Genomic DNA, 13052 nt, shown 5'->3' with positions numbered 1-13052 from the left:
CAGAAAAAAAATAAAACAACACCGCCATCTGCCCTGATTGAAGGGTTCAATACTCCATCTTGGAGAGAATCATGAGCTTGTGCTATCACATGCCAGTGAAAAACAACCACATTCACTCCACGCAGCTGCTCATTACAGTGTCAGGAAACCATGTTTTACAAAAATTAAACACAACATCAAATAGTCACATCAGTGCAGCAATTAAACCCTGACCCATTGGCTCTACCAACAAAAGCATGCAAGTCAACAACTCCATGAACTCTTATATACAATAGGTCTGCTTACGTTCAATGCAGCCCTGTTCACAAACTAACTGGGCCTAATCATATGAATAAGCAACTGTCAATCTCACAACATTACCAATTACATACTATTCAGATGCTGATATGAAAGCTTCATTCAGGTCCCTGTGTCTGTGATGCACTCGTCGGGTGTTTTGTGTAAGTCATTAAGCTCTGCCTCCGTATTTCTGCAGGATGTCTGGGAGTGGATTGCATCTACTATATGCGAGGCATTTTTAATATAATATGGTCGTACATATAATCAGTCAGGACATCACTGTGAGATTTTATTGTTCCTTCCTAATCCAGTTTGTACATCGAGCTCTTATCTTGTTGTGTCTGTTCTTTGCTTGCCTGAATGTTGGCTATCAAACCTGCCTCCCTCTCTCTCCCTCCCTCTCTCTTACACACGGGCATATGCACACACATATAAACATCGACATTGCGTGCACAGGTTCTCTTTTCAGGCTCTGCAGCCTCCTGCAGGTCGCCAGTTCCCTGGATTTAATGTATTCATCAGAAACAGACACTGAATGAGGGGAGGGAACAGATTAAAGCCCCACTACATCAAGATGGGGACTGCAGCATTTTCTGCTGCAAGACAACCTTAAAAGCCTGAACAAACAGCTTTCACCGTAGGCCAAGATTGAAAAGGGGGACAGGGAAAGAAAAATAAAGGCACGCTACTTTTCAGAATCTAAAATCAAACACCATCTAATCATGACTGTACACTGTGGGATAATCCCCCTGGGAAGTGATACATTAGTTTTTTTTGCTCTGGATTATTCTTATTATTTTGCTCACCATTGACAAAGAAAATCCAAATAAGTCAGATATGAGCGTCTGCTGTTGACCTTACTGAATATTACAACTTCAAAAGGAAGACTCAATGATATTGCTGCTTCTTCGTTTTGAGCCTGACAAACACAGCCTCCACCCTGTCAGGCCCAGCTACAGCCACAATACAACCCTCAAGAAGACCTGTGTAATTTGGGAAGCACAGCCTCAAATGAGTAACTGTCTTGATGTGAGGAAAGATGTCTGTGCTATGTTAGTTGTGTTGTTTTCCCACTGCTTTCTCTCCTACCTCCTTCCTTGCATTTACACATTTGGCAGAATCTGACTAGGAAGTGGTTGGATGACCATGTGAGAAATGTAAGTGTCTTTTACAGCGCAAGAGACTAATAAACCTCATTGTGAAAAAATCAGCTCAGTAAAGCAGGAGGCCACAGGGTATTTTTCCAGCCATTTAGATAAGAAGTCTTTTTATTCTCCATTGCCGCTCCACTCCTGAGGTGAGAGGGGTGGAGAGAGCTCTCTGGGTCACATGATGGTGCAGCGATTCCTCTGTAGCGCCCCCTGCAGACGGATGGCGGTGTGGTTCTGCCGCATGCCCCGTGTCACGGCGATGCCCAGCAGCTCTTTGAAGAGCAGGACTACATGCCAGTTAAACTTGGCGGAGCACTCCACATAGCCACACTTCCAGGTCTTCTTCACCAGGACTGACACCGCCCTGCGAGGCATGAATCGCTGTCGCTGTAGATCTCTCTTGTTGCCCACCACCAGGATTGGCACCTCGCTGCTGCTGCCTTCCCTGCGGGAGCATGTGAGAGGTAAATAAATAGAGGTTGATTTCAAAAAGCATTGTTATCATGTTGGTGTTCGTCACAGTGGTTGGCTGGGCATGTGTAAGATGTCTGTGTGCAGTTTTTTCCTTCCTTCTGAGGTGTGCGGGGGCGGACTGGAGGATTAGAGCTCACAGGCTCAAGGGGCCTCCCACCGCACGCTGTGGAGGTTTGAGTCTGTTCCACAGCGAGGAGGCCAGAGCACGTGTCCGGCTGCTTTGTACAGTCGACACGCTGCAACAATAAATCTACCAAAACTGGTTTACGATTAACAGGAATTTAATTCCACTGATGCAAGTACGATTACAGTTACACAATGGCGCAATTACTCCTCAGAAATATTACAATATTAACCCACTTTGGAAAAAACTACCTCTGGTCCCAGGACACAGCCGTCCCAGGCAACCACACGCTAAAAAGAGGCAGAAAAACACTTTCTATCGCCCGCCCTCATATCCGTTCACAACTCCTCCCCTTCCGTTTATCCCAATTCCTATTGGCTAACTCCCAGGAGCGTATTCGCCTGTCTGCCTTTCTGTCCCTGAGTTTACTAACACATTCAATGACTGTCAGTTATTGTTTAATCCCTCTATGATAAACATTCAGTATAAATGTTAAACTTCTGCAACTTTGGCAAAAGCTTCATGTCTCAAATTCTACTTCTAGCTGCTTATCCTAAAACACTTTATGCTTATCTTAATTATGCATTTCCGAAACACTTATGATTATGACTAATTATGAATTCTTAAATATGAATCATTGAACACTTTTATTATAGCTACTAAACACACAGTTCTATGCTCAAATTTCTTACAACGCTGCAGCAACTGCTTCACAGCATTATGAATTGTGAAAATGTATGGCAAGCCAGATGTAGAAATACATCGGTGACTTTAACCGTGTATATGTTATGCTACAGTGTTAATGAAAAACAACAACATCTGGGAGGACGTCATCAAGTCCAACTGTTTTCAGAAGCCTGATTGGTGGTTGTTTGGACATGCGAGCTGACGCTACATTGAAAAAGGAGAGAACATTTACTACAGCAATGTAGAAACAAAGGAGCTGCCAGAGGGAATGCTGGATTAGATTGTAGAGCAAATAACTTGTAAGAAAGAAGGCTCACTCATCAGATTTCTTACAATTAATTGATTTTTACTTCGGCTTTCTGTTTGGTAGAGTGCCAAAGTCAGCAAAGCTGGGACCTTTAATGATTGTTTTTTCATTGTTATGCATATTTGAAAGTCTGCCTTTACAGATGGACAGACAGCTCGACCGACAGGAAAGACACAGAGACAAAATGTACAATGCAATGTTTAAGCCCCTGAGTTGAAGATGTAGGGTTCAAGAACACATCATCGTAATCATCTGACTTTTACTCCTTTTCACAGGTTGTGCTCACGTAACAGACTCAAAAATATCTCCCCGCATATCTATCGAGAATTTTAGCAGAACGAGATGTACTGTATCTGTGTGAGTGTTCGTGCATGCGGCTGTGTGTGTGAAATTTGGGGGAAGCTATGCAGGAGAGACCCAAGACTGCCGTAGTCTTCACTGAGCTGAAGGAAGGCTTCATGCTAGGGGCTAAAAGAAATATAGGAAGAATGAAAATAAATTCTTTATAATTGACATCTACAGTACAGCCACTGCTGTATCAGCATCCATTATTCATAATTTCAGATACAGTATCTGTCCCTTCTCTGCCCTTGCCTTTCCTTCCGTAGTCTGGCTTTAGAGCTTTGTCCTGTGATTACACATTTCTCTTGTTTTTCATTCACCCTTCCTTCCCCAGCTGCTGGTGATGATGGGTTTTTTTTTTTTGCCATAGCCCGTACATACACACACCACACGGCAACACATTTGCAGCTGCAGGAAGGTGGGGAGGAACAGTGGCAGTTTGGTCATGTACAGCAGAGCACAAACAAGGCTACTCATTGCACTCTTTCAATATGTTAATACATTCAGGTAAACCTTTTTTCCAAACTAGTGTTGGGTCCTTTTTTTGTTCTTGTATACGTTCAAAGCCAGCCAGGAGACCGTTCCCTCTGGTTCTCAAGCTTCCAGTCTTTTGCTGCTGTGCACTGTCCAACGAAAGCAGAACGATCTCTTAAAATAACCGTAGGAATCGTTAGTGACATCTCAGGCATCTCTCATGCAGCAATGCCAGAATCAAATGTCATGACTAACTGTCAGGATGTGCTGAATTAAAATGTCTCACTAAAAGCAGACCATCTATCACTGTCACACTGCCACAAACACATAATTGTACATCTTTGTGACAGGGCTGTGTAATTACATGGTGTCTCCAGACGGATGACAAGTGGATGTCATTAGACGTCACCAGTGAGGGTCAACCAGCTGTATGTTATTTTGTTGTATGTTCAGTAACAGTCTGGCCAGCTGAGTGCGAGCGGTTGACCATACCTGTGCTCCACTATTTGCTGTCGGATCATCTTGACGTATTCAAAGCTCTCCACGCAGCAGATGTCATACACCAGGATGTAGGCGTTGGCGTTGCGAACACCTCTGCAGCGCAAATCCAGCCACTCCTACCACACAGACACAGAGCGAAAAGAAAACACACACATACAGTAAGACCTAGAGATGTTTGTTGTTCAAGTTGAAGTCGGTCCAGCACGCTGGTCCAGATTGAAATAACTCCTGGAATTGCTGTGATCGGTGCCCAGAGGATGATTCCCTGACCATGAGATGAACACTTGTGGTTTTGTGTGAAATGTCTTGAAGTATCGGATAGATTACCTTGAAATTTGACATTTTTGTCCCTTTCAGGACGAATTCTAATAACTTGCTGATCCTCTGACTTTTAATCTACTGTCACCATCGGGTCAAAACTGTAATGTTGTCCAACACTTTGGCTTATGACCAAATACCTGCAAAACTAAAGACATTCCCATTAACCTGAGCTGTACTCTTTGTTTAGTGCTAATCAGTACATTTTAGCATAACAAGCTAAACTGAGATTGTGAATATTGTAAATATTGCATTTACTTTACATTTCGTTCAGTTTATTTGACACAATGAGCATGTTAACATGCAGATGTTACCACTTAGCTGAATGCACTGCTGTGCCTAACTACAACCGCATAGTTCCACCAGTGTATAACGCACAGACGTATTGAACACAATAACAGTAGAGAGCAGCTAGCGGAACAGCATGTGGCAAGTGTTTCTGTAATTATTAAACGCAAGGTGGCCTGCCTCTGCTGCTTAGCCTCTGTGAGAGAGTGCAGAGAGTCAATGAAGTCGTAGAGCTGGCACGGCTCTGGGAGTCCGAGCTACACATATTCAAGGACATGACTTTACGGCTATTAAGAGATAAGCGAACACAAAGCCTTCTGTCAGGAGAAGAAAAACAAACTGGTACTGTTCAACTGCTTGGCGATGCAGTGGGCACGCAGCAATGTTTGAGGGTAATGAGTTTCAACCTGTCGTTAAATCACATGGCACAAGTGGTTACATTTGCACCTTACTGCAAATGACCACTGCTGGAGCAGTTAGTTTCATCTTATGTTGTCAGGATTTTCAAAGCTGTCGTGCTTAGTAGAAAACTTGGCTTTGAGTTTTGTGACTGATGCACCTGCGCCTCGGACACAAAGGGATTTGGCCTCTTTGGAGCTCTCTTTGTTGCACTGTGTTGCTTAGAAAACTCAGATATCAAAGTGCTGATTATCAGACCTCTTTTGATTTTGATGATTCTAATTAGCATGGAAGTGGATGGAAGTGATTTTCCATGTGGTGTTTACATTATTTTTCTTCTACCTGCTGGAACAGCTTGCGCAGACCGAAGTAGGAATGCAGGAAACCTAATTACATTGATCTCGCTGGAGAAAATATGCTTTTCAAATCAACGTACTGTACAAGCTGTCTGTACAAATGAGATTAGCCGATAATTTATGCCGGGGGAGGCTAAGGGAGCAGGCGATGATCAGCGTAACTTCTAAAGATGATAATGCTGATACATCTGTGTCAGCTAGGAATAATTCAGATGAGGGTGTTTGTGGGTTTGTGTCTGGAGGAGTGTGAGGAAGAAACCGCCTCACACATTAGAAGAGAGATAAGGAGGCCGATCAGGCATGGAGACAAACATGTGGCACAAAGATCAGGAAGAGAGGAAGTAAGGGAGCACTGCGTTGTGAAAACTGGTATAAATGTGATTATTGTCTCAGTCCCTACATGTTGAATCGGTTGTCAGAGAGAGGGAAAACATGTCCCAGAAGCAACATCTTCAACTGGAATTTCTTCTTTTTGCTTCTATTGTAGAGTATCCCATACAATTTAAAGTCATATCAAGCACCTCAGAAAATATTCACCTATTTTTGCCAAACAAACAAGTTCCCGTCATACCAAGCATATCATCACAGCTCACTCTTTTCTGATAATTGAGGCATTTGATGATGTGAAATGAACACAGTGGCTTTAGTTGCAGCCTCACATCACAGTGATGCTAAAAATAGCAGCTTGTGTTCTCATCTCATATCTCTTTGTCATCCAAGTCCTGTTTTTAAATGTGGAGGAGGGGCTAGAAATGGTAACACTACTTCTCTGCATCCAAACAATAGGCAAAACAAAGAAAATCTGAACTGAGAGGACGAGACAGCGCAGCTAATAATCAGATGAATTTAAAATGCATGTGTGGGCATGTTTGTTTGTGTGTGTGCTTGCAGGATGTGCGAGTGCTTGTGGAAGCGTGAATGTGAAGTGTGTTGCCACGCTGTCTGTATCCTCCAGTCGGTCTTCTTAGCGCAGCGCACAAAAAGAGCATCTCGCCCATCAGCTCCTCAAGAGCCAAACACAACATGTTTCCCTGACAACCGCAGGCCTCGGTCAGTTTTTAGCAGGCTATGGCAAAGCTGTCGTGTCTCCTGAGATTAGGCGACGCAGCTTAACGATAATGAGTACCGGTAGTTGTGATGGATCGATAGTAAAGCACGGGAGAGAGGCCGGGGTGACCTTTTGGGGGAAGGGTGCTGAGCACTTAGAGATATGTCACATGCAGGCCACCCAGGCAGATTTGCAATTAAAATTCATTAGATTCCCTGGAGATGAAACTCCCATTACTCAGTGGTGACCGATGCCAGGACATTCAAATCTGTAGGTTTTGTTCTTCTTTTGATCAATGCACTTTGTTGGAGAGGATTTGGAGAGGATGACTGTTGCTGTATGTTAACATACAGAATCCCAAAATGTTAGGCTCCTGATAAAAGCAATCAAGTATGGCTAATCTTTGGAAATATAGTCATGAATTGTTGATTTTGAAACCGGCACTAACAAGGATTTTTACACAAGTTGAGACAGCTTAAAAGGAATAATATGATATTTTCTGAAATAGCCGAAGCTTTTCGCTTTGTAGTTTGAATAGAGTCTGACTAGTAGATGGATACCACTTTCATATTTCTACGGCAAGTGTGACGCTACAGCAAGCAGTCGGTAGCTTAGCATAGATTACCATAAAGACTGGAAACAGTTTACCTTGTTCTTTGCAAGAGATAACAAATTTACATGTCATGTTTTATTTGTCTAATCTGTTTCAAATTCATCCAAAGAAAATTGTGAAAATAACTTTTGTGGTTTTACAGAAGGTTATTTGTCGGACTATTTCTAATACAAATACTCATCAGTGATAATGGTTTATGTACGTAATAAAGAAAAAACGATCAAATTAATTAGTGAGCGTTAGAGGTGCTTTTATGCAAATTGTGTTACCTTTGGACAGAGCAAAGCTACCTGTTTCACCCGTTTCCAGTCTTTATGCTAAGCTAACAATCTCCTGGCAGTAACACTCTGCAACAAAGCAACTAAGTATATTTCCCAAAATGTGTAATCCTTTGAGGATGCTTGTAACAATGAGGACTATACTCACTGAGCTGCAAGTTCTTCAGAATAATCTACGGTAAATATCTCTATTCTAAGAACAGAGACTTATTAATTTCACAACAGTAAATTCTGTAATTTGTATCAGTGTATTGTATTATTTAAATATTCAACTCATGCGAACAGAAACTTTGACACACAGAAACTAAAATGGTTTGTACACCTCATAGCTTCACAGATGCACACATCGTATTTGTCCTTCTTCTGCAAGAGTCAAAAATACAAATGTGACAAAAAGCAATCATTTCCACCCTATTGTCACAGGCAGCATCGACGGAGATAACTGAGAAAAATGTCCAGAAAGGGAGAGGGAGCATTTTGTGTGGGAGGAAGTCATGGAGATACATCATGGCTAGAACAAATAATTAAAGAAGAGAACAAGAAAAATCATTGCTGGATCCGTTGTCTTAAATCGCACACTGTGATAGATGCTCTCTAAAAGCAATGCTATCAGCAGTTGACAGACATACCGCAAAGCAAACAAATCATTACACCATCGCAGCCTCGCGGTGAAAGAACAGAAATCTTGCCCGTCTCCAGCAGTGGAAAGGACAGAAATGGCTGTGTGCGTGGTTAAAATGGGGTCGCACACAGCCTGCGAGAACATCACTGCTCTTCTTTCAAATTGAATCTGAACTGATGAGAAATTGCCTACGCTACATCAGCATGGAGGCGTACTGACTCACTCCATTCTGCAGCTTATTCCTCACAAACATTATAAAACCTCATTTGGTAAACCTTACTTCAACAGTGTCCATTAAACTCTGTGCAACCTTTCTAATTGACTGCAGCAAATTCCTACTGTCTCGTCTGTTGGTTTTATATTCCCAGCAGTGTTCTCGTGGGGAACTTTCCTTATATTCAATTTGCTGTGTACTGCAAGTACATTTCAATCAGCTTTCTTTGTGCTATCCACTTCCCCTGACCCAGGTTTCTCTGCCCACAGGGGTGAATACAGAGCAGGGGGCGGCAAGTCCAAAAAAAAGCCCCATGTCTCATCACTGCTCTCGCTGTAAATAAAGGACGTCACCAGATGAAGCACGAGAGCGACGTCAGAACGAGCAGGACATGATAGGAGGGGAGAGGAAAGAGTACAGCAGGCCTCGCGGGGTCGCTCCTCAACGAATGAGTAACCATAAATCTGTCTGGTAGAAATGTTGTGGCAGCTTTCAGCTAATGGTTTTCTCTGCCTGAACAGTATGGGCCTGGCAAACAGACGGCTCCTCGCTGCACTACACCCTGAAATGAGCATGACTTGTTCACACAGCATGGTATTGAATGATGAAAGCTGTGTGACTCAAACTTTGGGCCTCACACTCCCACATAAACTCGTCAGACTCATCCCGTCTTCTTTCTGCTCACCTACTAACCTGTTCCCCCGATGGAGGTTAAGCAGCATTTAGCAGGAGAAAGAAGAAACTCAATCAGAATGTCTTTACAGAGAGTCTCTGGGCAAGAAACAATGAAGCACTCCTGCAGACACTCCCTAACAAAACGTTAAATCCAGCTCTGTAATTCTGCAGCAGCCTGACAGGATGATCGTTCTGGACTCTCAGCCCGCCTGCCTGACGCTTTCTGCGATAAAACTTGACTTTGTGAGCGTGCAGCACACCATCTTTGGGAGGCCTGTCATTCAAGTTGCTTTTTTTGTCTTCTTCTTGGCCTGATCGCATTTTCTCACTGGCACCTCATCTGTAGATAAGCAGCTATATTTGGGAGGGCTGTGTGTAAAAGGGGTGAGAAGCAGCAGCAGAGTGGAGAGCATCAAGGCCTTTCCACAGAGGCTGCAATGGACAAGAGTCAAACAAACACCTCAAGGGAATAGAGGTTTAGAGTGAGCTTAATACCCAATGACAGAGACAGGCACACCAAATCCATACTTTTTGGACTGAAATATCTAAAAGAAAATGTCAAGTCTGTCTTAAAACAATACTCACATGCACATATGTATATTGAAACCGGTTTTGGCTGCTGAAAGTGTTCCCTCTTTAAATACTGGCTGTGAAGAGATCCATTCCTACAGGAATTGTAATGTACGAGATGGAGCTAATGTGAGGGTTCAGCAGTCTGAGTTAAGCAAATCCAGTCAAGATACATGAACCTCTGCATTCTACGCCTTTGGAGCATTGTGCTGCTGTGAAGAAGCCTGGAGAATAACTTAGGGTTCAGTGTCTTACAGATACTTGGACATGTGGACCTGGGAATGAACCGCCAACCTTTCAATTAACGGACAACTCCCTTTATCCCATGAGCCACAACCGCTCTAAAGTGACAACCTTTTTGGAAGCAAATTCCCTCTTTATGTTTCCTCAACGTTTCATCGCTGAGTTGCAATGCAGGGACATTTCTGGTGAAAAAAATAGTAATACTTTAGAAGATACACAATCAATAAGACAAACTCGAACACTGTTGAGGCATCATGCTATCTTATAAGGACAGTGGATTTGTCCCCCATTATTGACATTGGTGGTGCTTTGGAAGAGGTTCTTTTCATGGCCAATATTGACACAAAAATCAATTACAGCATCCAATAATGATTTTACGATGCGATAAAATATACTTGATTGTCATCGATCTGCATCAAGTGCAGTACATAGAGAATGAAATGTATGTTTCTTCCTGGTGCAAAACGAAAATAATAAATGATGCAACACTTTAATTTGAATGTACATATGAGCATTTGGGTATTGTTCTAAGACAGACTTGAGCAATTGTGAGCCTCTCCTTCAAATTAAAAACAAAATTTCCAGGGACAAAAGCTTGAGAGAATTCCTCAATGTCCCCAATCCTTGGCGATGAAGAAGAGTAGAAGTGACTTGAAACCTGAGGCATTTGGAGCTACAGAACATTTACGCTATGATCCTGCAATCAGATGCGCCTCCAACTAATGGCACATGACCTGCGGCCATGAACAAAAGGGCAGTCTGTTCTATTTTTAAATTGGGAGTTTAACCAGTGCTGCGATGCCTGCAGCACAATCCTGCTATTGTTTTCTGTGTGTATTAGCACGATTCAACCCAACAGCCACCACCAACAGCGTCGTATTCTCAACTCATCTGAATATATATCTGGCACTGAAGACATGAAGACAATAAACAATTTGGAAGCTGACATGCCTCCATGTAAGTGGGGTTGAGAGAGAGAGTTTACGCCAAAGTGAAGCCCTCCAAGGCTTTAAGTCAGTCGGGTCTCCATAGCAACTAGTAGACTAGGGACACCTGATAGACAAATAAATCAAATTGGTGTTTCTGCCTTTGAGGATCTCCATTGGCTGTGAACAGATGGTATATTAAGATGTAATACCCTATTCTGAGGATGGAACCCCAAAGCTTGTATGAATCCTTCCCCAATAAAGTTGAATCTAAGTCCTCAGACAGACGCACTATACCTGACTGGAGCTGGATGGAAAGGAGGAGATTGGCGGGACGTCCAAAATCTTCAGCTCATACATGTTCCCGTTCAGGATGACGGAGGGTCTGTACACATATCTGGTCCTGGTCGGCGTGTACACCTCCGAGAAATCGTTATAGATGAACTGGCGGATTATAGAAGTTTTCCCCACTCCGGGAGCACCGATGACTGCGATACTCAGCGTCTCCACCATTCCTGGAGCACGAGTTCAGCACCATGGACAGCGACGACAAAACAACGACAGATGTGACCCTCCGGAAACACAGCTGGCCGCCGCTGTTGTGATGCTGCTGCTCCGATGGAATTCAACCCACCGCTGCCCCCTCCACTCCCCTGTCTTTAACCAGCAGCCGCCAACAAATCACAAAACTGGGTTCACCTGCGTGCGATTAAAGGAATCGGTGGCCGAATAGATCACCCACACGTCGAGCAACTTTTTATTTCCGGGCTGAGGCAGACAAGAAAGAAGCCGTGCAGCTTGAAGGTTGTCAAAAATAAAGCTCAACCGTGATCACGCAGATGGAGGGATTTGTGCTGCCTCGGCAATCCAACACGGAGAGGAAAAACTCTTGGTTTGCAGGGGACATCCCCAGGCGACCTCTTCTCCCGTGAAGAAGCGTAAAACTCCGTCCTTGTTGTCCCCGCATGGACATGCTCTCATCCAGGCTAGACTCTGACCTTGCCCAAACGCACGGGAGCCCTCTGTGTCTTCATTGATTATCTCCTCTGCACCTCTCACTCATTTCCACCGATGCACCACCGCCGCGCTCCTCCATCACAGGGAGGACGGGCGCATCGCCGCCAGCCTGGCAAATAAGCTCCCCACGTGTTCTGGAATCACACACAACCCCATAATCTTCTTTGTAGTCGGACACAGAAAGATAGATTCACATCTGCGTGATTCACATGCGAAGAGGCAATCCACCCAGCCTGCAGACGTGCGTTTTCGGTAAAGGCATCTGAAGCCTATTAACGAGCACTGGGTGTGTGTGTGTGTGTGTGTGTGTGTGTGTGTGTGTGTGTGTGTGTGTGTGTGTGTGTGTGTGTGTGTGTGTGTGTGTGTGTGTGTGTGTGTGTGTGTGTGTGTGTGTGTGTGTGTGTGTGTGTGTGCCGTTGGAGAGACATGAGCTGGTGAAGACTGTTCTCTCTCTCTGCCCCTCATTTGCAAGATTCCCTTGCCCCGCTCATCCAATAGGATTATGTCATGCGCAAAGCGTGTCAAAGCTTCGAGCTCCCATACGCTACAAAATAATGGCAAAGGAGTAGGACGTCCACTGTACATCACCTCAATGTGAGGGTCATGGAGGAGTGGCGCAAGACTGCACATCATATCTCCGAGTGACACGACTTATAAGTGTCCATCAATCACTGCTGGATGGCGGCAGCACAAATCAACTCAGTGACAAGTGAGAGGAATAAACATTATACCGTTTATGGCCCCTCAGAATAACCGGACATGAGCTTGTAACCTCGGCCGGTGGTTTCCAATGCGGCACTATATAAGAAACAGTTTACAAAGGGTTTCGGATGCTTGGGACTATGTGTTTATCAAGGCTGGATTTCCAATCAGACAAAGCGATTAATTGTCCCTCAGGGGCCCTAAAAGCCCACAAATGGGGCAAGTGGCAGTTCAATTGCAATTACTTGCCGCCAAAAGGCTCTTGAGGCGATAAGTCCCTGTGCTGTGGAGGGGCTGTGTCAAAACCAACCCGTTCTCACTTCCAATGCGTCAAATACCGCAGCTTGGTCGTTGCTCCTCGGTGTCTGACACGGAAGCAAGGAGGCACTCTTTTACATCTGAATGCGACGCGCATGAGAAACTGACAGAGTATGTGTGAGACGG

The 13052-nt window shown here is 44.0% G+C and overlaps 1 protein-coding gene across 1 annotated transcript; it reads right to left on the bottom strand.

The window, feature by feature from the left end:
- Positions 1-27: 27 nt before the first annotated feature.
- Positions 28-11402, bottom strand: rasl10a (RAS-like, family 10, member A; the record flags this gene model as incomplete). Its single annotated transcript, XM_079271145.1, has 3 exons — positions 28-1875; positions 4331-4455; positions 11187-11402. The coding sequence occupies 3 exons, from the start codon at positions 11400-11402 to the stop codon at positions 1605-1607; spliced, it is 612 nt and encodes a 203-aa protein (XP_079127271.1). The 3' UTR covers positions 28-1604.
- Between the last annotated feature and the right edge of the window lie 1650 nt (positions 11403-13052).

Source organism: Melanostigma gelatinosum (assembly GCF_949748355.1).
Source record: "Melanostigma gelatinosum genome assembly, chromosome: 6".
NCBI lineage: Eukaryota > Metazoa > Chordata > Actinopteri > Perciformes > Zoarcidae > Melanostigma > Melanostigma gelatinosum.
The sequence above is the reverse complement of the archived record's forward strand: the minus strand, read 5'-3'. Positions and strand labels throughout refer to the sequence as shown.